The 25,860-nt window shown below is 41.6% G+C and overlaps 3 protein-coding genes across 10 annotated transcripts; all 3 read left to right on the forward strand.

Annotated features, from left to right (window-relative positions):
• Positions 1 to 492: 492 nt before the first annotated feature.
• Positions 493 to 2,027, forward strand: dmac2 (distal membrane arm assembly component 2). Its single transcript, XM_054794933.1, has 5 exons — positions 493 to 587; positions 911 to 991; positions 1,378 to 1,517; positions 1,614 to 1,776; positions 1,886 to 2,027. The coding sequence occupies exons 1-5, from the start codon at positions 493 to 495 to the stop codon at positions 2,025 to 2,027; spliced, it is 621 nt and encodes a 206-aa protein (XP_054650908.1).
• Positions 2,028 to 2,044: 17 nt separating this feature from the next.
• Positions 2,045 to 9,741, forward strand: sirt2 (sirtuin 2 (silent mating type information regulation 2, homolog) 2 (S. cerevisiae)). Of its 5 annotated transcripts, XM_054793950.1 has the most exons (17): positions 2,045 to 2,491; positions 3,379 to 3,416; positions 3,561 to 3,607; positions 3,706 to 3,754; positions 3,961 to 4,071; positions 4,140 to 4,181; positions 4,282 to 4,388; positions 4,468 to 4,524; positions 4,622 to 4,690; positions 4,769 to 4,898; positions 4,978 to 5,037; positions 5,835 to 5,890; positions 5,968 to 6,044; positions 6,161 to 6,212; positions 6,298 to 6,365; positions 7,637 to 7,703; positions 8,903 to 9,741. In XM_054793950.1, exons 2-17 carry the CDS (start codon positions 3,401 to 3,403, stop codon positions 9,020 to 9,022), a joined length of 1,128 nt encoding a protein of 375 aa, XP_054649925.1. In that variant the 5' UTR covers positions 2,045 to 2,491; positions 3,379 to 3,400; the 3' UTR covers positions 9,023 to 9,741. The 5 variants fall into 5 exon arrangements, with proteins under 5 accessions (XP_054649925.1, XP_054649929.1, XP_054649926.1 ...); XM_054793954.1 differs by lacking the exon at positions 3,379 to 3,416; XM_054793951.1 differs by lacking the exon at positions 2,045 to 2,491 and having other exon boundaries at positions 2,514 to 3,416; positions 8,871 to 9,741.
• Positions 9,742 to 11,168: 1,427 nt separating this feature from the next.
• On the forward strand, positions 11,169 to 21,618 carry rinl (Ras and Rab interactor-like). Of its 4 annotated transcripts, XM_054795302.1 has the most exons (11): positions 11,169 to 11,693; positions 11,817 to 11,982; positions 13,963 to 14,074; positions 15,316 to 15,388; positions 15,746 to 15,834; positions 16,482 to 16,564; positions 16,774 to 17,005; positions 17,849 to 18,517; positions 18,750 to 19,067; positions 19,156 to 19,287; positions 20,365 to 21,618. In XM_054795302.1, coding segments are annotated over exons 1-11 (2,196 nt in total). In that variant the 5' UTR covers positions 11,169 to 11,691; the 3' UTR covers positions 20,685 to 21,618. The 4 variants fall into 4 exon arrangements, with proteins under 4 accessions (XP_054651277.1, XP_054651276.1, XP_054651275.1 ...); XM_054795301.1 differs by having other exon boundaries at positions 11,169 to 11,982; XM_054795300.1 differs by lacking the exons at positions 11,169 to 11,693; positions 11,817 to 11,982; positions 13,963 to 14,074 and having other exon boundaries at positions 14,542 to 15,388.
• The last annotated feature ends 4,242 nt before the right edge of the window (positions 21,619 to 25,860 follow it).

Genomic DNA, 25,860 nt, shown 5'->3' on the forward strand with positions numbered 1-25,860 from the left:
TCCATGCTAACTATAATAGGGAAGGCACGTGTCTATAGCGACCTTGTGTGATCAAGGAAGGAATAACACCCGGAAGACACATTTTGACCCTCGTGACTTCCTGTAGAACAATATGTCGGCCCCGTTGGTGGTAAGTTACCCTTCACGTTTGGCTCTATTAGTAGAATAATCTGCAAATACATTGCAAATGTGTATTTTGAATTAAAGGACACGTTCAGCGACAGCATTTTAACGTTTATGTGTCGTATTGTTATGTCAGATATTTGGTGTAAATGTTCGCTTAGGGCATGCGCAGACGCTCTTTTCTATATTTATGTTTCTATAATTTCTGTTATTAATGTCTTTGGGAAACCAGTAGTGATTGTAATGACATATATATTCGATACCTCTGCTTAGTCTCTGCTTAGGTGCTGTCAGCGATCATCTCGGATCCTTGTTGCTAGGCGACCATGGAGCTCCAGCTCTGTGAGTTCGCCTCCTCTCCACATCAGGATGCTCCTCTTCCTCGCCCGGCGTTTCTATGACGTCGAGATGCTCCTCAGCTTGAAGTCTCGGCTAAAGAGGAGAGGACTACAGAAGAAGAATGCGTAAGAACATTTCTGGCAGCATTTTGGGTCCTCACTCCATGTGCGGGAAAATGTGTAAGGAGGAAACACCACAGCTGGTCATATCATTAGGTCCACACTACACCAGGTCCAGCAAGCCATCAAAAATGTTTAGTTTCTCTCAAAGAAGGTTGATATATTTGAATTAAGCATATGCCAGGTCTCAAATGACAGTTACACCTTGTGAATACAGAACCAGACCAAACGTACTATTTATTTGTCAAAGTAATTTATACTTTTATGCAGTATGCATGATATTAGAGGTCTATAATTTTCTGACCTAACTGTGTCCTTGTCTCTCACAGTTACTACAGCTACACTGAGAGCCGTTATGGGGCTGACACTGCAGCGGCATACTATGTCTTGAATTTAAAGGGAGGATTTCGGTAGGTGTTGTCTGAGATTGTTGGTGTTTTTGTTGTAAATGAGTCATTTGGTCTTTTTTTTCCTGAAAATTATTGAGCAAATATTCTTACCCTGTAATTTAGATAAGCTTTTCCATAGTAAATATTTGTAATGGTTTTATTTGTTGGTATAACTTTGATGTTGTTTGAATTTCTAGTGTTAGTGTTCATTTACTTTGGTCACCATACAGGGGTATAATATGACTACAGTATATAACCACTAACTTCCTGCTACTTTACTGTTTTTCTGTGTACAGCAAACTCGTTGCCATTGTCTTGTAATAGCAGGTGTAAATAAATGAAACACGGTTTGGATTTGTTTATAATATTGCAAAAAAAACAAAAACAAATCTGTTCTGTGTCGTCAGTTTTGTTGGCCAGTTGGACTGGTTCCGTGCAGACCACAGGGGCAAATTCAATTGGGACTTCTTGAACTATAAAGACACACCCCTTGAGGAAGTGGACATGAGCTATACAGTCATCAACTACACTGGACTGACCAATTTGGGTAAATATTACTCAATTTGTTCTTCAATATGTTGATAATGTGTGCTATCTCAGTGCCATTAATTTGGATTTGTGTTTTGTATGTGTTCTGTCCAAGAGGGGCAGCGATCTTTGCAGACTCTGTCCTTAAGAGGATGTCCTGAAGTGGACGACTGGTTCTTGGCCAGGCTCCATGTATTCCAAAACTCTCTAAAGGAGCTGGACATCTCTCATTGCCCGCGCATCACCACTGGCGGGCTGGCTGCTCTGAGGAACCTCAAGTACGTAATTCATACTAGCATCATAGATGATCATAAGTTTCCTAAGTAATGTTCCTAATCACTTCTGTTACGTTAAATACTCCTTTTTCATCTAACTCGTATTTTGCAGGGGCCTGCGCCGTTTGGACGTGTCATCCCTCCAAGGGATTTCATCTCCTGGGTTGGTGGTCATCCTGCTTGAAGAAATGCTACCACAGTGTGAGGTCGTTGCTAATGGCTACAGCTTCAGCTTAGAGGCAGGGAGTCAGTGAGAAGTGAAAGAAAAGCTAGGAGAAGAGTTCACACCAGGACAAATAATATACTGTATCGCGCATGGTAGCTGTAAAGGGGGATTTTATTGTGGAGGAAAAATAAATTTTGTTAACACAAAATCAAACAGTGCTGATGATTGTTTGTCATCCCAGTTATATTGCATTATTCAGATCTGATGTGTGTGTATAGCCTCAGAATCTTCAAAATAAAGGTTAGCTTGAATCAGTATATACCTTAAACTCTAACTATAAGGTCATTTATAATCCTATTTAAATATACAGTAAGCATTCACACAATTAATCCAAATAATGTTTGCTAGGCAGACTGAATGTGGCCGATGTACAGTATTTTCTGCAGCATGCAAGCTTATGAGTGAAATGTAAATCTCATAATCCATTTAGAGTAGAGACTGATCACGCAGAGGGCAGTTGAAGATGAGTGGGGCTGAGAGAAGAAAAAGAAGGTGAATTTATGTTATGTCCAGGTTAATCTGATGTTGAGTGAATTTGTTTGTTCCAGCATTATGGTTACCTATTGTGTGGTAGTGCATTCACTGCAGTATCCCAAGTTATATTTTTTCGTTTTTAATACGGTATTTAAAGGGGGGGCACGGTGGCTTAGTGGTTAAGGGGCGGAGCTAGTGGGTGGCAACTGTGCCGATTACTGGCCCTCCACATTGAAATGTCTGCCCACAAACTTGCTACTACCAATTTGATTTTAAGGCCTCGCAATGATTGAACTTGGTGATGTAGTTTTTGTTTAGTTATTTTGTACCCATGACTTTACTTTTCTTAAACAATTGTGTGTAATAAAAGGGAATGAGAGAATAATTGTATTAGTTTTTTATACTGTTAGGTTATCTTATATTGTGGTATTTACAATATATTTTGTTAAAGTGTTTGCAACTTAGTTTGTTGAAACTAATGATTTTTGGTTGTTGTTTTTTTTTTTGCTTAAAATTTTTATGCTGTGTTTTATGCCGATTATAAGCATGATCGCATAGTCTTATATTGGTCTTGAAACATTTCAAGTAAAAAGTATCGTCGCCCTTTGTGCTTTGTGTCCCGGAAGTCAAATAATAAAACATTTATGTCTTCACGTATGTGGACGGGAACCGCATTAGTGCTTACAGGTTTACAAATCTTTGTCTCTTAAAAAATAAGCGAAATATTTGATTTTTAGGGAAAACGAATACATTTCTTAGGTAGGAACCAGTAACCCCTTGGGTAGCAGGACACCCGACGCCCGGATTGTATTTTTGGGCGGACAATAACATAGGCTAACTGGTGACTGCGAGTGGATATCTGTCATAAGTGTGTGAAAATATTGTCATTCTGGCCACATTGACAGGAAAGGGTCCAAAGGCGAATAAATGTCTGACGCTCCAGGTAGGACAAATGTAATGTCCATAATGTGTGATTATTCAGATGACGTTGTATCTTCGCTTTGGTTTAGCTAGTAGCCGTAGCTAGCCTAACGACACAAATAGATTCCCAAGACATTTCATGTGAATTAATGTTGTACGTTTTTAGAACTTCCTATTACAAAGGAAGAGGAGGAAACTACATCTGAACCAGAGGTAAAAAAAAAAAAAAGGTTGCTATCCAACAAGCTGTCACTGTCATGAGTTGACACGGCGCCTAATACTATGACGTACTTTCACTGTTTTTCTGCTAGGAGCAATCCGACGATAGTAGTGAGGAGGAAGCAGCTGGAAACTCCGAGAGTATGTCATAACCTCGTTATTTATTAGTTAGTAACTGTAGTTGCCTCAATAGCTAATTTGTTTCTTATGTAATAGTCAATAAGGTGATTATTATTTATTTCTGTGTACTATTTATCTATACACTGCTGTGCAACAATCATAAGCCGCCATTACATTTGGAGTTAAGTTTAATTACACTATTTTACTTGCCCCTGACATCCTGCCAGTGGACTTCCTGCGGAATTTGTTTTCTCGCACTTTGGGCCTGGGCTCAACAGAAAAGGTTTTGGATGATTTGACTTTGGAGGGAGTGGCACAATACATCCTGAGTGGCAAATGTGAGTCTCTGTCACTTTGGTTATGGATCAGCTGTGTGTGGAGGTTTACGGGGATGTGCTTCTTACAGGTAAAAATATCATTTGCATGGCTGGAGCAGGCATATCTACATGTGAGTATTATAAGGAAAGAAAGCATTTACAGTAGCAGATACAAACATTTTAGGGTAGTGGTGTTTGTAGTTTCACTTCAATAACTGTCAATGTCCACAGCGGCTGGGATTCCCGATTTTCGCTCACCTGGTACTGGCCTGTATGCAAACCTGCAGAAATATAACCTTCCCTACCCAGAGGCCATCTTCCAGATAGATTATTTCAAGGTTGGTTGAAGAGTTGATGGATAAACTGCATTCAGTGTATTTTTTTATGGAAAGCAAACGTCAGCTTGATCTATCCTAGAAACATCCAGAGCCCTTTTTTGCCTTGGCCAGGGAGCTTTATCCAGGACAGTTTAAGGTACAACCAAGTCACATCATAAATGCTTTGAATAATAACCTCAGAAATGGAGTCACTTCATTTGTGTTTCTTCTTTTGTTGATTGCTTTTGCTACAGCCGACCGTCTGTCACTACTTCATGAAGCTGCTGAAAGACAAGGGTCTTCTGAAACGCTGCTACACACAGGCAGAAAAAAACACCATCTCAAAGTCCGCAAAGTCTCCCTGTTGCTGTACTAACATTCATGTGTTTGTCATCGTTTAGAATATTGACACCCTGGAGCGCGTGGCCGGGCTTGAGAGTGGTGATCTAATTGAAGCCCATGGAACGTTTTACACGTCCCACTGCGTCAAATTCACCTGCCGCAAAGAGTACAACCTGGACTGGATGAAAGGTGTTTATTTTGTTTTGCTACATGCATAATATTAGTTAGACTTTCAGTGTTTGGGACTAAAACGTCCTTGTCTTTGCAGAAAAAATATTTTCTGAGGACATTCCCAAGTGTGAGAAATGCAACAGTCTGGTCAAACCAGGTCAGTTTTTTCCCGTTACAGGAGGTCCTCTGGTTATGAACGAGTTCCGTTCTTAGACTGTGATGGAAGTTGAGTTTTAGGTGTAAGTCAGAAATTCTACCCAAATGAACTATTAAGTCACTCACACTGTACATAGAGCACATGAGCAACATATAAAATACAGTAATACAAATAGTAAATACAAGAACACTAATAAAAAGAGAAAAACTCCTGAATTTTATCCCTGTGGTTGTCTTGCAGGCCTTTATACCTTCTTAAAATATTATCTCTGGTTAGCCCGGAAGCAAAACCTCATCTTCTCCTCCCAGATCTCTTTGTAACAGCACATGGAATCCATGACCCTCTCTTGCGTCCATTAGCATGCGATAATCTTTATCCTTCATGATTGTTATGACAGTTGAGCAGGTGGGACCAAAAGAGCGGCCAACATTGGCGGCGTGTCTCCTCTCTCTGAGCTTCTGATGATCATTTTCACTTCCATCGTGATGGCTTTCCCTTTCTTTGGCGCAGTTCAACATGAAGTGCAAGAAGTTAACTACTAAGCGATGTTACTGTTCCTCAGTGTGGCTGAGCAGGCACACAGTTTATTTTTGCGCTGCGTGCCGTCACTTGTTCGCGGGCAAGTCTTGTGTTTATGGATGTAATGATGTTTTTAATAAATTTATGGGAGCATGCTGTGAACCGAGGGCCACCTGTATTTTATTTCTAAAGTATTGTGTTGTTCCACTCTCAACAATCCACCATACTTTTGACCAAAAACATGTCATACAATCATCTTCTGTGTCCCCTTTTCCAAGATATTGTCTTTTTTGGAGAGAACCTACCTGTGCGGTTCTTCACCTCAATGAAGATGGTGAGCTGGTGCGGAGGCTGCATTTGGAAAGAATATGTTGCAAAGTATCTGCATTCATTGCCTTTTTGCACATCCAGGACTTCCCCCGTTGTGATCTCCTCATTATCATGGGCACGTCTCTGCAGGTCCAGCCTTTTGCAAGTCTGGTGAGCAGGTACTGCAGATCATTTCAGCTTAATGAAGCACACACATTATTGCACAACATTGTCCAGAGTAGTTTTGGTCTACTGTATCTTAATTCTCCTTTGCTGTGTTGTTTGTTCTCCTCAGGGTTTCAAAAAGTTGCCCCAGGCTGCTCATCAACATGGAAAAGACAGGCCAGGTGAGGCCCCCGCCTTGTATCTGATAACTTAGCTCCAATAATTGTGTGTCGAGTGTGCTCTAAATGGTATTGTTGGTGTGTGCAGTCTGACCCTATGTTAGGTCTGCTGGGTTTTGGTGGAGGAATGGACTTTGACTCAGACAAGGCATACAGGTACCGATGTGATGCAGCTCTTTCTACCCGCAAGCTGTTGCATCAGTATGTTTTAGAGCCTGACTGATATGGGATTTTTAGAGCCGATACTGATATTGGGGGCTGGGAAAAGCTGATAACCGATAATCGATGATAAAAGTTGACTACAAACAAAATAAGAAATAATCAAAACATCCATCACGTTACTAGACTTAACACAAAGGACAGCGTGTAGTAGTCTTAGACTAATGATGGACATGGGAGTTAACAGTTGCATGTATTTTTATTTCACTTTAAAACGCTGTATAATAGTTTTATATTAGATTATGTAGGACACGTGGTTTATCTTTGTTTGTCTTACAAAGATAATTTACACAACGTTACAACGCAGTGTAATTACGTAGTCTTAGATAATGGTGGACATGTGGTTTAACAGTTGCATATATCTTTGTTTATTTCACAGAGATGTAACTTACGCGACATAAAAACTTGAAAAAAAAATACTTTCGCCGTTTCCTTCGTCGTCTTCTCTGCTGCGTGAGTGAGTGCGATAGATAGACATGTGACATGCACCTTTTGGTGTATACCACCAGAGGACGCCAAAGACAAAGATTCAACGTTGACTCGTTATCTCTGCGAGAAGGTCGTGTTTTCTTTGGTGCTTGGTTTCAGCGAAGTTAATTCACTTTTGGTGAGAGTCTACACATTTTATGTTCAGTTGCTTTTACCCATGTCAAATCTCACGAGATCAGGCTATTTGTGTTGCGAGATGGATTAAAGTACCTTCTTAAAATGCTAGATTAGAATCTGTCACAAGTGTTGTTGGATTGAATTTGTGAGTATAGTAACTAAGAATTATTGAGATGACAACACATTCATTATGTGTGAGGTATCACTTGGTTATGAAAAATAAGGAGATTATTTTCAGCACTGTACAGGAATATATCTACAGTGTGCACTAAACTGCAAAAGTCCAGAATAAATATCCATCCATCCATCCATTTTCTATACCGCTTCATCCTCATTAGGGTCGCGGGGGCATGCTGGAGCCTATCCCAGCTGACTTCGGGCGACAGGCGGGGTACACCCTGGACTGGTCGCAGAATAAATATATAAAATATAAATATAAATAAGAGAGAAAACAAAAATAAATTAGTTTGAATTGATATAAAAGAGGATGTAAAATGTGAGTGTTGTATTTATGTGAATGAGTATCAGAAATTGCTTGTAGAATGTGGTTGATCCAGATAACGCATTGTGCCTCCCCCCCTCCCCTCCCCCCCAAAAAACAGGGATGTTGCCCGTATCAGTACATGTGATGACGGCTGTATGGCGCTCGCTGAGCTGCTGGGATGGAAGGTAATATCAATTGTTGTGCTTTCTTATTTCATCCCCATATTGTTTGGAATGTACTGTACATACAATCTCGGGATTATATTGTAAGAACGTATAATACGTCTTTGATATTGAAAGAGTCAAAAGTTGCTCTCTTGTTCTGCGTGGAAGTGCCACATCATGAGGTTGGTGTGTTTTTGTGAACAACTGGGTACGAGATCTTTAGAATTTCTTACGTCTCAGCTTTAGGAAGTCCACGTATGGCATCTGACCGCTGCTCAGTATCGTCTGTTTCTTTTTCTTGAAAATGGCGGCCAGAAAGTGTTTTTTCGAATGTAAGAATTGTCTATCTAAACTGTAGTGTGGCAGAAATGGAATTATTTGTTTTCCGAGGAGCTAAAGACCTACCGCAAGGTCACTGCTCCTCTGCTTTGACCGCTTCACGGACAGCTGTTTCGTGAACACCGCACAGTTGGACGCTGGATTCTTCAATATTCATCCAGTCATACTTATATGAGGGATATACCACTGTTAGCTGATAACCGTGAGCACGTAACCATTCGGCTGCGGAATCGGAGCATGTCGGCCAAGAGGAGGAGAATGCAGATTTTTCCAGTGCGCACCTTGACATTTCGGAAATATTTTCTTAAAATCAACTTGGTGTAGTGCCCCACTGGGATCTAATATCATTTTTAAAAACCTGAAATGAACAGGATAGGGCCCCTTTAAGCACAAGTTTCAAGTATGCTATAAGATTCTTTAAACACAAGCAAATGTTGTCTTTCACAATATGCTTTATGACATAACTGTTGCAGTGTTTAGTTTAGCTGTCACTTCCACATGTTTACCGATAGGTGTCAGTGTTTGCTCCAGTTAGGCAGAAGAGGGCCACACTTTCTCTTTATTCTGACGTTAGAAAAACACATCTTTTGTTTGTTTTGATACACAGGTTCTTTTGTTTTAGATTTGTTTTTTAGTTTCAGCATAAGCTTGAAATATGGCTTTCATGGGCTTCTGTCGTCATCTTCTAGATGTGCAGCAGCATCATAAGGCAAAGATGGTGACGACTTAAAATGTAAACCGTACGTTCCTGTGCTCTGTGGTCGCTCGTCGCCACCACCGAGTGTCTTCTCACTTTGTGCAAAGCATTGTGCTGCTTTCATTGTGCCTCTCATGTGTCATTCATGGCAGTTTGAGTCACAGAAAGTGTCTCGTGTCACCAGGCTGAGCTGGAAGAATTAGTGAAGCGTGAGCATGCCAGAATCGACGCGCAGGACAAGGAAGCAAAGTCAAGTGAGAGCCAAGGAGCAAGCTCTTCTTCAGCGGCACCAGAGTCCAAATAAGGGTAATCTTTGGAAAGCTAGGTGGTGGTTGTCCTTGAAGGGCGATTATTAAGGCTACTTTTATTTATTGTTTACAAATGAAGCTTTGTGTGCAGACTGCATGTGTAACAAATAACATGCTCGCTGAAGTCCTCTGCCATGCCATTGATTTCTTTTTTTTTTAGCACTTCAATAAGAAAACTTATGTCTTTCATTTTTTTAGTACCTTGTATGTGTTCCTCTGAGGTCTGCATAGAAAGTTTTTACAGCAATAGATTTTAGTGTGTGGATTGTTGATTTACTAAACCAACTGTTGATTCAGTTGGAGGCAGATTCACCGATGTTTCAACACACCTTATAACCAAGCTGTTTTGTTGCATCTAACATAGTTTCTCCTGTTAGAGTCTTAAATTATTATATCATGGACTAACAATGGATGTCTTTGTAAGTAAAGTGAGGTGTGGGCCTTCAGTAATAACAGTGCAATCTTATGAAACTTTTTTATTTGAACATTTTTTCTTGGCTTCGACAGCTAGGCATTGATGAGATCAAGTTTTGTTTGTAATATTCAACAACACACTGTGTGTGTGTGAGTTGAGTAAAACTAATGGCGTGACACTTGAGATGCGGTAACACGAGTTCAGGCTCACTGTGAAGCTGTTAAATGGGTGAATTCAATAGGAACATATGTACACAAATAATGGAAACTAATGCAATAAATTTGACCTTTGTAAAACTCATTCATGTTTCTTGTCTCAATGAAGACGTGGTTTATTGTTACCACATAAATGTGGTCCCTTCTGTGGTTAAAACCATGGCTGAATAATAAACATTACCGCTAAAAATGTTCTAGATGCTACTGGATGGACTGATACTGTAAAAGTTTGTTTTCTTTTCCGATAGAGAAAGGTTTAAGACAATAGACGACGAAGCAAGTGCAGAGATTGCGAGACAGATGGACGCCCACCTCGAGTTCTGTTCTTTGCAGTGATCATTTCACTGACGACTGCTTCGAAGGAACACCTTTACAGGAAGCACTTGGCTTGAATGTACGGAATAAATGCATTTTGAAAAAGGATGCTATTCCACCGGTACCCAGGGGAAAAAAGACAACGAAGACGAAGAACGACCACTACATTAAAGTTGGCGCAAGAGAGTAAGTCATGCCTTGTTTACATAACGTCTTCTAAACACTATTCAACAATGGCTGCAAAGCATTATACATGTTATATAAACATCTTTTGACAAAAACCCATTCACGCTCATTAAGAAGCACATTTGAAACAATAATTGTAATTTATACTTACCGTTCTGTGTTTTGAAGGCGACCAATCTTCATCTCTATGTCTTAAGTCCATGTTGTACAAGTTCATCTCCAAATGTTTCTTCCTCCTTAAGACCTATTCACACAGCACTAAAAGCTTTGCTGTAATCACTGTAAACATCCTCTGTCTCGTACACCGGCATGTTTGTTTACCTGAGCGATATTACCCCGATGACGGCACTTCTGGAAATGATGCTGAACTGCTAGCTAGTTCATCATGGTGCCATGGCACGTACCCCTGGTTGGGAATGACTGCTGTATAGGTCTGGACCCTAAATACACAAGTGTGAGGCTGAAAACCTGTTAGACTCTTTAACGAGAGTCACACAAAGTCCAGCAGTAGGAGCAGAGCTACAGTAGGAGGGAGCAGCAGACGGCTGAGGCTTGTCTTTAGAAGCAGAGGGCCAGGCTGACGGAAACAACCGGGCTTACTACTAGAAGACACGACAACTATTAAATGTCCAAAAAGTAGCCAATCAGCAGCAGGGGTGCGTGGTTGTCCCGTCTCCAGCCGGCGCGAGGGCTAATGAAAACCACTGCAACATAAACGGCGGAGAAGGCATAGATGGACAAAGTGCAGAGCGGGAGGGGCAAATGTGAAACGTAGCAATTTAATGGTGGCCCGAAGACTTTGCACAGTACTGTATGTCTGAAATGCCTCTTTGTTGAATTTTGCTCCACATTTTAACCAGCTGGTGGTGCACTTATCACTTTTAAAAGGTTATTATTGTATTTTATATGTGGGGTTGTTTTTTTTTTTTTTTTAAGACCCCGTTGAATCTTAATTCTTCATCTTCAAGACATATTGGACAATGGGCCGTGGTCCACCTGTGTGAATAGTTTGGAAAAATGTCCTTTTTCCTCCAGCATGATGAAGCAAGGTCCATAAAGGCCTGGTTGGATAAGTTTGGTCTGGAAGAATTTGACTAGGCTGCACAAAGCCCTGATCCCACATCAGCCACCGCTGGACTGGAATGGATCAAAGTTCCCACAGACACACGTGATGATGTAAAGGCTTGACCTGAAAGACAATATGAGTCATATATGTCACCCATTTGTGTATTTCAGGCTGTAGAACTGTTTTTCCTCTGTGCAGGGCTAACCGCATAGGAAGTTTCACATCATACTGCAAGCACTTTAAAGGACAGAAGCAGCAAGTGAAGGCGACACATTACATTTGCATTTGTGTTTGTTTCATCAGTGGATTTCTTGGAAGGTTTTTCACAGCAGAGTTGGCTTCCTATTTTAGTCTCTGCTGAAATCAGTTGTGCCATGCAGAAAGGAAGAGAGGCTTGCAACACGTGGAGACGTTTGCAAACGGTCTAGAACAGCCAGGGAGTCCACATGAAGTGAGGTCGCTCAAAGCATGTAAGTACCATGAAGAAACACACCATTTGAATCCATTTTGTTGCACTTGTCGTTTCGCTGCATGTGCGCATACAGCATTGTGTGGAGCACGTGATGTGCGTAAATCCACATGCATGTGTCCAGGGCAGATCACAGTCCAGTTAACGGGACAGCAGCCATTCCATGGAGGAGCAGCAAGAGGAACGCGTCTCTCCTCGAGCACCTTCGAAGCTGTCAGAACGCCTGGTGCCCCGTGGCGCCCTGGGATAGAGAGCAGGCCCATTCTGCCCTCTGTGGAACACCTGCTGGGGTGAGCTGCCATTGTGTTTACAAGACATATTTCAATGTGATTCCATATATAGAAATCCTTTTCTATTTGACAGTTTAGTACTGAGTGGAACATGCTGCACGACACATCACATTACATAGTTAACAAGTGTAAAACTGCACTGTATTATTCTGACGGGGGCAAAAATAAGAATCGAAACATCTCTTGTGATGCCGTACAGTTGCAAAGACTATCAAAAATGAACATAATTATCTTTGTACTGGTTAAAGTTATTGTACTGCATCTCAGTAGAAGTACGTCCCAACCACTTGCTGCTTCTGCTCCAGTTAGGTTAGTTATTGTTATTTCAGCCCCTGCTCGGCTCTTACTATAAAAGGGCATGCAGGTCTTTGACCAACAGCTACAGTAGTTCCTTTTTTCTGTTTGGGCATCCAATAACAGCACATGCTTTACTGCGCTTGTGGGGTTGATTGCACAAGTAGTTGTCTTTATAGGACGCCTTGACTATAACTGGGCTCACGTCAATGCACTGACATATCAAGCTGAGAGAGGACTCGCAAGGTAGACTCTGAACGTATATACATGTATTTTTTTACTAACAGCACATTACTAACCCCAAATGCAAAGTGTTCACATGCTGTTATACGTGGTTCAGTGTGGAAGGCAATAAGGAGAAGAGGCTGTCTTAGCTTTTTGATAAACAGCTGTAAGTTACTGGTTTGCTTTTCTCTTGCTTTCATGCAGTCCGTACTTGTGTGCAGAGAATAGTGTCGGGTTGTCTACAGTAAGCACAAAGCCACTTCCTGTTTGAGTGCAAGTAAGTCCACATTCAACGTTGACAAAAATGAGCTACTATCAGTGTAACTGCTATTGAATTGAAGGTCAGACAAAACCCGAAACGTACGCTAACCAAATCAGTTTTTCCATGAGAAATAATGCAAATCCAATGAATCCGTTGCAGACATCCAAAAATGTTGACACAAAACACTTTCAATATAGAACCATTACATTCTTACATGCAGAAAACACTTTGAAATGCATGTAAATACCTATGAATAGGAAATGAAAGGGATAAATGAAGACTTGACATCACTTTTACCTTGACTGAAGACTTGATTGTTGACAAAGGCGGCTACAAGGCAGCGGGGAGACGAGGAGAGATCCGCATGGACACCACCTTTTTTTGTTTTGCTATGAATTATTTCTTGAATTCAATCGTGTTTCTCACCATCTTTATCAAAATGCTGGCACTTGCAATTTTGTTTGCCTCCACTGTGGGTCATTTTGCTGCCGTGATCAACATTTGGAAAACGGAAAAATACGACCACTGGGTAGTAATTCCACCAATATGTTTCCCACTTTTGCAGAAGCCATAAGCAGACATACCGTAGCTCATCTCATATTAAAAGGCTCCCTAGTGAGCATGGCATGTCCATGTATGATGCATGGTGCCTCTCTTGGTGAACTGGCACAAGTGACATCCCTGAAGAAAACCACTTCTTGCATGTGAAGCCTCTGAGGCCCAATGAGAGAAATGAACACAGATCAGAGGTTTGGTATGTACTAGGTGTGTAACCGTACGGATAACTATTTTTCTCCCCAAATTCTCTTTTTATTTATTACTGTTATTATTAAATGATTTTTAAAGTGAAGCATGAAAATGAGATTACAATCTACTGGCAGGTAATTCTCCACTAAAAGTAATATTGACATGGCGTACAGAAAAATGGAAAGATGTGGGGGCCACTTTGATGCTAAACCCAATTCAATGTGGGCCCGTATATTGTGCTACAAGCTTTTGGAGCGAATCTTTCCTCTAACAGTGCACTTTCAACATGAAATTCATTCTGCTGTGTCACAGAAACATCCGGCATCGAGCCGTCTTCATTTTCCACATTTCTTTCTAAGCTTTGTCATTGGTTTATTTCGTGTTTCTCAGCAGGGTGATGTCACGGTTTCCACATGAAATACCGAAATGAGTCATTCTGTGCCTCCCTCTAGAGCTTTGTGGTGGTGCGGGATGGTTTGACATCTCTGCCCAGGTTGCTGTGCGTGTCTGCACAAGGAGAGGATGAAGCGGTACTCGATTATAAGATCACATGCACGGGCACAGGTACGGACCGACTGTGACACCTAACTCAAGTGATTGGGAATACATCTGACTGTGATTGGACTAGTGAATTTTAGACTTGCTTATTTGTTTATTTTCACCCCTGAGTGAAAAGAGATCACCTTGTATTTTATATTTAGTAGCTGTTTTATCATCATCATAAATTTGGACATGGGTTTTTGAATGATGTATTTTATATTTGCATTCTAAGTTATAAGAAGGGTTCATTGCACACATTGGACATTTTTACACAGAAAAAAAACATTTTCCATACTTCAGGTTTTGGGGTGATTATAGGCTCTATGTGTTAACGCTGGGGGTGTAATTTTCATATTTCCTATTTATTTGATCAACTTCGCGCCACTCTGTGCTGAAAGCTCTGTGCTGAAAGCTCAGCGTATCTGCAATCAACTATTGTATTGTATTGTATTGTATTGTATTTGTACTTTATTTATCCCACAGCAGGGAAATTCACTTGTTACAGCAGCAAGCAAGATACGCAAGTAAAGAATACATAGTGACTACAACATGGTTCAGGTGGTGCAGGTGTTGTAGAGCCTGACAGCGGTCGGTATGAAGGACCTGCAGAACCTCTCCTTCTTACACCGTGGGTGTAACAGTCTGCTGCTGAAGGAAACCACAGTGTCATATAGCGTCATGTCATGTAGTAGTAGTAACTACTCTGGCTTAGGCTGCATTGTCAAGCACAGAGCCACCGAGCTCCGCCTCCCTCATTCATACCATGCTGAAAATGTTGAAAAATGTGAAAAATGTTGTCAATTTCTATAAAATTCAAATTAAAAAAGGCAAGGTAATACATTTTTTGTCCCGAAAAAATATCGAAGTGTAGCACAAACGTCTCGAACCGAACCGATCCGTGACTTTTGTGTATCGTTGTGCCACTAGTTAATACACAACCAAATGAAAATATGACTGTACAGTCGCACACATGAGGCTGTTTTGGGAAAAAGGAAAGGAACCTTGGCAAGATCAACAGGTTTTTAAAAAGGTAAACTCAAAAGTAAACATTTACAGTATAATTAGCAAAAGTCAAAAGATGCATTCTATTTTAGAAATACATTTCAAAAAAGACCAGAACATGACTCATTATTGTGTGAAAGCTAAATATAATAAACACCAGTCCATAGCTTTAGAAACCCCCTTTTATGATTCCTGTTGTAATCTTTCTACTGTTTCCAAGAATGTAAAAACACTGCCCACTCTTTACTCTGCTTCTTCATCAGTCTTCCAGCTGTCTGAGTCGTGTCTTTCTTTCTCGGATTTGGCTCAATTGGTGTTCTTCTACTCTCTGAGCAGGTGAGCGCTTCCTGTCTTTAGTTTGCTGTGCGACCACATTTATACCATTTCACTCAACACAGACCATTAAGGTAAAAACAAACAGACTGCTCTGCTTTTGACTGACACTGTCAAATATGTATGTAATGTCATATTTATTTATCATTGTGGTCGTTGTCAATGACACAGAATTGCACTGCATCACACTGGGAACTGTGTCTAATATTCTGCAGCCTCGTGTCGCTAAGTAAGGTCATCGTCATATCAGAAAAGGTTCTCAATATGACGCAGCTCAGTTGACGACTATCAGTACACTCACTGTGTTAGCTGTCATTTGAGCATTGAGAGTTACAGAAACATGTTTATCTTCTGTGTTAGGGACGTGTTGGCGCTCTGCCTAAAGATACCTCGTTGGATCTCCAATGTAGCAGAGCTCACCAAAGACTGTCTTTCTCAGCTTCAACCCAGTGAGTCTCCTGTTTGGGTCTTAATGTAACCCGCCTAGTCCAGCCAGCGCAGTGTTCTGCCTCAGCTCGAACCTGCAGGGTCTGCAGAATGAGAGTCAAGAGCGCTAGCCATCGAGCTAAAAGCCTCCACTGTCAACTCTTTGTCCGGCGCAACAAAAATATATATTCCATATTTACAATATTAAAAACAAGTTAAAGTAAGTCAAATACACGTGTTTATTGAATGTGTCATACAAGCTTAACCACAAAAGAGTTTGGGAAGAAAATGCCACTGTAATGGAGTTCACAGATCAGCGAACAGTCAAAGCTAGCTCTTCTTTTTTTATATTCTAGCAGTCTGGCTACCTTGTGGCTCCTTGCTGCCTCTCACAGGTCAGCCCAGGCACTACGCCAGGTCTCGACTGGTGGGCAGATTGTTCAGGCACATATTTTACGTTAGAAAAATCCTACAGCACACCACAAAACAAAAATGTCCTAAAAAGTATATACAGTCGTCCCTCGCCACTTGGCACTTAGAATTTTGCGGTTCCTGTTCAAGTTTTAAAAGTTTTAAAAGTCTTCATTTACCCATGCCCTCTTGCAGGTGAAGTATGGAAAGCACCTGACTGCAAAAGTGCTAAATGTGTCATGTTACTTGTGTAATGTAGAAGCCTGGCTCAGCACACCGCCTGACCAGATGTCTGATGATGGGAACCAGTTGGAGCCAAACCCCATAATGTGCTCCATACAGGTGCCATGTATACTCAGTCACATGTCTGTGTGGAAAGTCAATGTCAACAACTAAACTATAAAACTAGATAATAATGTACAAGAATGTGATTATACTGTTTGTTTGGGTTTTCTGGCAATGTAAGAGTTGCATGCGTTGCGTCTTCGTGAGGGATTGGTCTATTGATGTTGCATTTACAGTTTGGTCACCTTCTACGTGTTTTTCTGTAGTTAACCTCCACCAACGGGGCTTTGTGTGTCATCAACCCACTCTATCTTCTGGAGCATGGAGATGATTGGCTTACACATCAGGCAACTAGTGTGCAGTGCACCACACAGCCGCCGCATTACAGGCGAGAGAGGCGCCTCAGTTCCACGCGAACATGGGCCGGGGCAGGTCTGAGGAGCAAAAGAGCCATCTCCTTGGACCACGAAGCGGTCTTTGGCAGCACTGAATGTTCAGGTTGATTTTGTTCCCAATTGTCACATTTGTCCTTCTCTGAATGGCATATTGACCTAAATGTCCTGCTTGTGCGTTTGACGAGCATGAGCGATGATGCATCTGCCCAACCTTGATGTACAGCTTCACCACCAACCCCCCAATTCTTACTCTCTTTCATTATGGAAATAGCCAGAACTTGGAATAAGCATCAATGCCGACTGTACGTTTTCCCATGCACAGACGCTTTACTTAAACCAAACTCAACTCACCTCAACGGGGGGTCGCTGGAGGCAGAGTCTTGGTGAGGCTGAGCCGCATCACGTACTCACTCCATAATCACATTTCAACCAAGTGACAGACTCGTCAACAAACACCAGCGCAAGCTGTCACAAGCCATGAGTGACCAAAAATACAAAACATATAAAAATGTAACCTTGTGGCACTCTTGAGTCACACAAGCCACGGCCAAAGGCACTTTAGCTTGCTTAAAGGAAGTTGTTCTTTATTACAAGTAGCAGCTAAAATGGAACTCACAATGAGCTCGTCAGGAGGTCATTATTCATAACAGTCTATAACATAACAGTCTGACTCACTTCATCATAGAAATAGCGCTATAACCACCAAGTAGATAACACACACAGACAAACTGTACATACAACTACGACTACTAGTGGAGGATAATAAACAACAACTACGTTAACTCTAAACATGTACTTGGAGCAACTATTTACAAAAAGGTGCCGCATGGCGTGCCTAACACCCGTCTTTGGGAGTGCTTCTGGCTTCCCAGCATGCATATTTTGGAAAAAGTTACGTGTTTGCAGTTAATAAATGTGTTTTTTTTGTGACTATTCCTCCATCCAGGTCTGGTCAGAGCCAAATCAGAAGAAACCCCACCATCCTCATCAATGTCAGCCACCCAAGGAGGTGTTGTCCTCAGGAGGTCCAGCCAAAGTTCCACCTCCAGCCTTTCTAACAGAGGTAGCACAGGGAGCTTGCCTCCCTCTACGACTGAGCTACAGAACCGTGGCAGCCCTGGACCTCAGTCCCCTCACAGGGTCTCGTGGATTGAAGATGGATTCTGGCTGCCGCCACCCACCAGGCCTTCTTCTTCCCTTCATCCACCATCCCCTGAGCTCGACTCACTGTCTATCAGCAGCATAGAAGAAGAGCAGGAGCATCGGCCGCCGAGCCCCATGTCCCACCACCCGTCAGCCCACCGGCTGGCTGACAAAGTCATAAACCGCCTCTCAGCGGTGGGCCAGGCTCTCGGCAGCCTGGTGTGTCAGAAGAGGAGGCTGACCAACCGCGTTCTGGAGCTGAGCGACAGGAAACGTGGACCGTTTGCAACGGCCGTGAAAGAATTTGTGGAGGTGACGCTGCAGCGAGGAACTGATCCCGGTGGCTTCACAGGGTCGGAGTTCTTACAGGAAGTGAGGTCATTGCTTACATCACTGAGAGAGACTCTCTTGGATTACCCTGACATCCAGGCACTGCTGGACAGTATGACAGACCTGAGTGACTCAGAGATCGGTAAGTGAGAGAATGGTATTGCTTTATCCTTCTAATGGGATTATTAACTGGATTACAAACCAGTTACTATCACTTTGCACGTGTCTGCGCATTCACATACCCTAGTAATCATAATAACTGCAATCTGAGGGATTTTTTAAAAATATTTGTTACTTTTAAGTTACATTTTGATACAGAAAGTGCAATACCTCTTTCTCTACTCTAAATATTTCTCTATGCATCATTCCCATAGACCCCCTGGTTGAGATCTCCGTGCATAAGGTGGCCTTAAAGCCCGTGTCGGCTCATCTTTACTCCTGCATTCACATCTGGCGTACGAATGACGGAATTTTGCAGCGTCTGGAACACAATCAGCATGTTCTGGAAGACAACGGTGTGGAGGCACTAGGAGGGGCGTCGGGCGTTGGAGTCCCAGACTCGGTCACCCTTGAGCGGATACAGCAAAGGTGGACAAGCATGCATGAGGCCTACTCCCCCAACAAGAAGGTCCACATCTTGCTCAAAGTCTGCAAGAGTATCTACCACAGCATGAGTGCCAATGCCAGCTCAGGTAGCCTGGTACTTTTTCAACTGTTACGCAAAAAGCGGCATACATTCCCAGTGAGGCTGAAATCTTCCTTTTCCTCTCCTGCTTGCAGATGTGGTGTTGGGCGCTGACGATTTCCTGCCGTGCCTGACGTGGGTGCTGTTGCGTAGTGAACTGCTCAGCTTGCAGATCGACACGGACTACATGATGGAGCTGCTGGACCCCACACAGCTTCAGGGGGAGGGTATGGAAGATACACCCAGACTCATTATCATGCAGTATCACTTCATACTAATGACCGTGGGCAATCTGTTTTTTTTGCCAGACCATTAGATGCAAATGGTGCAGACATTTTTAAAGGTGGCCACAACTTCCATTATAGATGTAAACTTTTTTCGTACTACACAATGTGTGTGGTGCGTCTCCCCTGGGGGGTGCCAGAGCACCTCAGAATATGACAGTAAACACAACTGAAAACTGCACTTAGACCTTAAACCCACCAGATGCTGACAAACACCAGCAGACGTCAGGGCACATCGTGAAACAATGACTATGAAATAATAATAATAATAATAATAATGGATTGATTATATATATATAGCGCCTTTTACGAGGTACCCAAAGCGATCCACAGTGAAGTGTGCCCATTATTCATTCATTCCTCAGTCACCCACTGGTGGTGGTAAACTACATCTGTAGCCACAGCTGCCCTGGGGTAGACTGATGGAAACGTGGCTGCCAGTTCGCGCCAAACACTCATTCACATTCATACACCAGCGTGGGCAGCGATGGAGGCAAGGTGGGTGAAGTGTCTTGCCCAGGGACACGGCAACGTTGACTGGGTGGAGGGACATATGCATAGTCATACAAATACGAAATATGAAAATGTGAAGTTGTTCTCCCCTTTACCACAATAGCACGTCCTATTCTTCTGGGAAAAGTACTGACATTTTCATCCATTCCTCCAGAAGAACATATATGAGCTCAGGGTTCAATGATTTTGTATGAAAGGGCCTTCCTTGCTTATGTTTTATTTTTTAATGAGCTTGAGGTCAGGGTTCTCGAGTTTTTCCACACCAAATTCACCCAAGCATGTCTTTGTGGACCTTTGCACACTGGATCACAATCATGCTGGCACAGAAAAGTGCCACAGAATAATCCGAAAGATCTTAGAAAGTAATTGTGGGTGGGCCTCAACTCGAATGGCACATAACTGCAATTATTGAAGATGTGAGGCCCTATTCTTTTGTCTGTTTAGTGTAGTGGGTTCCTGCTACTGTTGCTGAGTGACATTCTTTCTTTGCATTCTCTTCACCAACAGGTGGCTACTACCTTACAACCTTGTACGCCGCCCTTTACTACATCAGCAGCTTCCAGCCACGCTTGGCCGCCCGTCAACTTAGCGTTGAAGCCCAACACTCTCTCAGCCAATGGCATCGTAGGCGCACCCTGCACAGCAACCAATCCCGTCACAGTAAGCGCAGACAGACCATTCGCAGACACGCGTGTCCTGAGAAGGCAGTGCAGGTAGGTGAGGAAGACACTGGGGAAGTAGGAGGAAGTGTGATGGAGGAGCAGCAGACGGAGATGAACACAGACGAGATGGTGGACTCTGAACAAGCTGGATGGGCCGGAAGGTGAAGAGGACACCGAATGATAACTGGATAAAATATGTGCAAATTATATGCTGGGAAATGGTCATATACAGTGCATCTTATTATACAGTTACAATACACACCATGCACATGAATAACCCTTGTATTCTCCTCACACTGAGACTTTAACTTGACAGCATACATCCAGCAACATGGCATTGGTGAATTTGTAGTATTACATTCTTAACAGGGCTGCCAAAATACGTTAACGGCGGTAGCTAATTTATTGCATTAATTACGTTCAATTTTTTTGCGTAATTAAGAAATGCGCATCATATGGAAGCATCGTAGCGTTCCCACACTGTCACACAAAGTCTGACGCTCCTTAATAAATTTATTGTGACCCGAACACATCAACAGCAGTGCAGTTCCATCAGCATATACTGAAAGTACCTCCAACTCACAAAACACGTCTCTAGTCCTCCTCTGGACGACACTTCCTCATTGTCACGAGGACCGCGAGATGCATTCAAGGACACTCCGAAAATCACAATAATGTAATTATGCGCGTATGTGTGGTCTAAATAAACGGAAAGACAAAGAAAAACAATAAGTGGATATTCTTATCTCTCACTAACATAACTCTTACGGCTGAAGTACAATTTTGATGCATTTAATTATGTTCGGAAATCCCAGAAAATAGGTCTACAATCAAAACGTGAATTCTACTTAAATTACTAATAACGTTTCATTGCTCACAATAACACGGTTAAAGTGTGATTGAAACGTTGTGCTTCTATTAAAGAGACTGGTGTTTGCACACATGCCTGAAAATCGATTTGCCTGTCTTTTAGCATCAGTTACATTTTCAGTTCATTTGGCGCTGTTAAAACATACAAATGTATATGTACTGTAATTGTGTCCTGTCAGGTATCTTTTTGTTCATCAAATACAATAAAAATGGGCATATTTCACACATAGTTGCAAATGGTGATTAATCATGATTCATTGAGTGGAACCCAAATTCTTAAAAATGTACAAATGTATTTGCCAGATGAATATTGAGGGCGCATACAGTAAATAAATACTCGTATTTGTATACCTGAATCATAGCCATGTTGATCTTGGAGTCATTTGACAGTAAACAAGCAAAGAATAATAAATGGTAATACACTTGCAGTGATACTTTTCTAACATTAGGGGGCAGTAATATGCGCCGAGTGAACTCGCGGGGGTTTTCTAATGTCCTCAACCTGGGAGCCCCATTTTCCACTGGCCATTAAAAGGGTGTCATGCGCTCTTATTTAAATCAAACACAGCAAATGCATTCGTTTTTGTTTTTTTCCTCGACTGTGTCATTTGTTTAAACATTAATACACATTATTACACGTTCAGCGTGCATTTCAGATGCATTTTAAGGCACTTTATTCAGGAAATGAGTAGGAACATAATACCTGCATGCACACAAATAATGAAATATCAAAACTGGCCACAAAATACAGCATATCAAGGAGGAACCTGACTGATATATTGCTCAGGTTGTATCCACCACTTGTGGGGGAAGTTGGTTTCCCCCCTGCTGGTCATACAGGATGTTGTAGCCTCATTATTTTCACCTTTATGTTAAATGTATTTCATGTATTAGTACTTTAAACAGAATATAACAAAGTATTTCTTGTTGGTCTTCTGATCCATAGAGTTTTGTAATCAACAGCATGTATGCGTCCAAAAACTGTTGCCATTATATTTAATGCATGCACATAAATTGTGTTGGCACACGTGTAAATAGTTATATGCGGGGCCTCTTATGTAAATGAAACACACAAACAGCTCTATGTACACACATATGGAAGCGCCTTATCGCTGCATCCTTAATGACCAAGCCAATCAAATTTGCCTAATGAGACATCTGGCTTTCTGCCTGCATGTTGATGTCAAGCACAGAAACAGCTGGACAACGCACACGTGCACACACACGCACACACACACACGCACATGCAGAAAAAAACTTTAGAATGGGTTTGGGAGAGAATTATGGTTTAAAATATACTGCTAGATTGTGTCACTCTACCATATATTTCATATGCAATATATTATGCATACTTGAGTATGTGTATAAAATACTCACCACATTCATAAATTAGATATATGGCTGTGGTGGAGGCGGCGTGCGTGTGTGTGTGTGTGTGTGTGTGTATAGTGGAGGGGGGGTTACCACAGATGGCTGTGCCCTGAGGCATCTGAGGTACTGCTGCAAGATCATGAAGACCGCAAACACACACACACACACACACACACACACACACACATATATGTGATTTCACTGTATGGAGGCCAATGGCAGGAAAACCCGTTAAGCACATGAACAGCGTATTTACATTTAGCAAATGAATGCAAACTTGTTGTCCAAAAGGCATCACAAAAGGAGTAATTTCTCCATCCTGTCTGTCATCATTTCAAGTACGAAGCAGCACAAAACAATAACTATCAGAATACGTGACAACATTTTTGCAAACATGCCCTGAAAACAACGTAGTATTATTATTATTGGTAGTAGTAGTAGTAGTAGTGCTAGTAGTCATAGCAGTATTTTATTATTCAAATCACAAGTGGTGATTTTAGTATTATAAATTACATTATATATAATCCATCCATCCGTTTTCTATCCCGCTTCTCCTCTTTAGGGTCGCGGGGGCATGCTGGAGCCTATCCCAGCTGACTTCGGGCGACAGGCGGGGTCCACCCTGGACATGATTCATATTATAGTATAATAATAATAATTACAGTAACAATAATTATACAATGACATTATAGCCATCTATCCATTTTCTATTTTCTTGTCGTGGATATGCTGGAGCCTATAGGATTACATTATATATCATTCATATTATATAAGAATGATATTATCATTATATTATATCATTATTAGTTTATAATTACACTAATGTAATTTGATATTATTGAGTTCACCATCTGGGATTTGAAATCACAAAAAAAATCATTTTCAAGGGCATTTTTATGACTTCTTTGCTTGAAAAAATAGTTTTGCAATGTGAAAAAAGTTGCAATTTCACGAGAATAAAAACTTGTAAAATGAGGAAAAATATCATTTTAGTAGCAACGTTGAAATAAAGAAAAAATACATCATTTTTAAAAAAAGATAAAACATATTATGGGAATAAAGTTATAGTTGCAAGAAGAACATTTACAAAAGGAACGCTGAAATGAAAACGGCAGAAATTGAATCATTTTACAGGAATAAAGTCAAAATATTAAGAAAAAAGTCATAATTGAATGAAGAACAAATTTCACAAGAATAAAAAAACTTAAAAATGATGACATGGCTGTTTGACGTGTGTGGTAAAGGCAGTGTGCTAGCATGACTTCACTTGAGACAAATGTGCACATTAGCACTCAATAACGTACCTTAAACGTACCTTCATGCATTCCCACATAGTATCAGCATTTACACCAAATATGAGGTGAAAGAAAAATGGTAAAAATACAGTAGTAGTCTATCTGTGCGGCATGAGATAAAGTTAGCACACCCACAATGGACATGCGTCAAGTGAGACGGATGTGAGAGAATCTGGCCACTTTTCAAAATAAAACATAAAAAAATAAATAATGGAAGTTATTTTTTCTTTCTGTGCGGCCCGGTACCAAATGACCCACAGCCCGGTACGGGGCCGCGGCCCGGGGGTTGGGGACCACTGCTTTGCATCCTTTTGTTCCTCAGTATGTGGCCCTCGCTGGAAAACGTTGGGACACCCCTGGTCTAACCTAAGAGTCCGTTGCCACTGTGACCTTTCAGCTGCCGTCACCATCCAACAGCTTGCCTCTGTCACACGCACACACACACACACACACACACACACACACACACACACACACACACGCACACACACAAACCCTCCCAGCGCTTTTTCACTCCTCCCTCTGCCTTTTTTCAGTCATTTTCTGTTCTCTTCCTCTTTTCCCAGCTGCATTCCTCTCTTCCTTTTGTCTCTCCCTCCGCCTCCCACTCACTTATTTACACCCTCACCCCTCTCTCACACTGAACTCTGACAGGTGTGTAATTGAATGATTAATGACCAACAGAGTCGCCCCTCCTTACACACACACACACACACACACACACACACACACACACACGCTTGTATTTGTGCCCTCCCACACTCACGGTCTGTGCAGCAAGCGTGATTACATTGAAACCAGTAATGGACACGTTATAAAGACTGTTTCTGCACACTCAGCAAATGCTGCTATTTTTCATGTTTTAAGTGCTGTGAATAGAAGTTCTATGACAGTATTTTGCTGGAAATCATCCACCTTCTTGCACAGCACAACACACAGCCGCATTGTGCATTCTACACACGCACACACACACACACATGCACACACACACACGCACACGCGCATCACAAGAAGCATTAATAGTGTACATTACCTGACTTCCCTGCTCCATTAACAACATAAGGCTTGGCCTGATGCAGTGTGCGTCCTTTGGTCCGATACAGGCTACTGTGTCGATCAATCAGAGGCTGTCGTAAGCTCAGACTGTTACACTTGAACATTTTAGTACGCTTTAACTTAGGCTTTCCTTCTTGCTAATGCTTGTGTGATTGGAATTTGTCAGATCCCAAAGTATATTTATTGAGTTTGGCTCGAGAAACGGCACGCCGCACGCAACACACGCACACACTCATAGCACTTTATTTATTTATTTGTATTATTTACTTGTATTAATGTCTCTTCTGTTTTTGTTGCTTAATTTATTGGTATATATGTTTATGTGTTTATGTTTCTTATGTTCTTATTCTTTCTTGTGTTTTCTTTCTTTTCTTGGGAGAATGAACAGAATAAGATTTTCATTGCATGGTATAACTGCTGTTTTACTATGCACATGACAATAAAACTCTCTTGAATCTTGAATCTTGAAAAAAGTGTGAGACAACACTGTCTGTATATTTTGTGCATGCAGGGGTGTCAAAAAGTGTTTGCACCCTTCCTGATTTCTCTCTCTTTTTTTTTTTGCATGTTCGTCACACGCAAATGTTTCAGGTCATCAAACACATTTAAAATATTAGGCACTGACAACACAACTGAACACAAAATGCAGTTTTTAAATTAAACGTTTTATTTTTAAGGCGGAAAAAATCCAAAGCTACATGGCCCTGTGTGAAAAAGTGATCCCCCCCCCCACCGTTAAAACATAACTG

The sequence above is a fragment of the Dunckerocampus dactyliophorus genome, chromosome 12 (genome assembly GCF_027744805.1).
Source record: "Dunckerocampus dactyliophorus isolate RoL2022-P2 chromosome 12, RoL_Ddac_1.1, whole genome shotgun sequence".
Lineage (NCBI taxonomy): Eukaryota > Metazoa > Chordata > Actinopteri > Syngnathiformes > Syngnathidae > Dunckerocampus > Dunckerocampus dactyliophorus.

Bases quoted from the DNA above. Each gene is read 5' to 3' on its own strand.
- dmac2 (XM_054794933.1), top strand. From the start codon at position 493: ATGCTCCTCTTCCTCGCCCGGCGTTTCTATGACGTCGAGATGCTCCTC. The intron at 1,518-1,613 runs GTAAATATTACT...GTTCTGTCCAAG, and splicing joins CACTGGACTGACCAATTTGG to AGGGGCAGCGATCTTTGCAG. The intron at 1,777-1,885 runs GTACGTAATTCA...CGTATTTTGCAG, and splicing joins GCTGCTCTGAGGAACCTCAA to GGGCCTGCGCCGTTTGGACG.
- sirt2 (XM_054793950.1), top strand. The intron at 4,899-4,977 runs GTGTTTATTTTG...TTGTCTTTGCAG, and splicing joins CAACCTGGACTGGATGAAAG to AAAAAATATTTTCTGAGGAC. The intron at 5,891-5,967 runs GTGAGCTGGTGC...TTGCACATCCAG, and splicing joins TCTTCACCTCAATGAAGATG to GACTTCCCCCGTTGTGATCT.
- rinl (XM_054795300.1), top strand. From the start codon at position 15,021: ATGAGGCTGTTTTGGGAAAAAGGAAAGGAACCTTGGCAAGATCAACAG. The intron at 15,389-15,745 runs GTGAGCGCTTCC...CTTCTGTGTTAG, and splicing joins TTCTTCTACTCTCTGAGCAG to GGACGTGTTGGCGCTCTGCC. The intron at 15,835-16,481 runs GTGAGTCTCCTG...TGTGTAATGTAG, and splicing joins TCTTTCTCAGCTTCAACCCA to AAGCCTGGCTCAGCACACCG.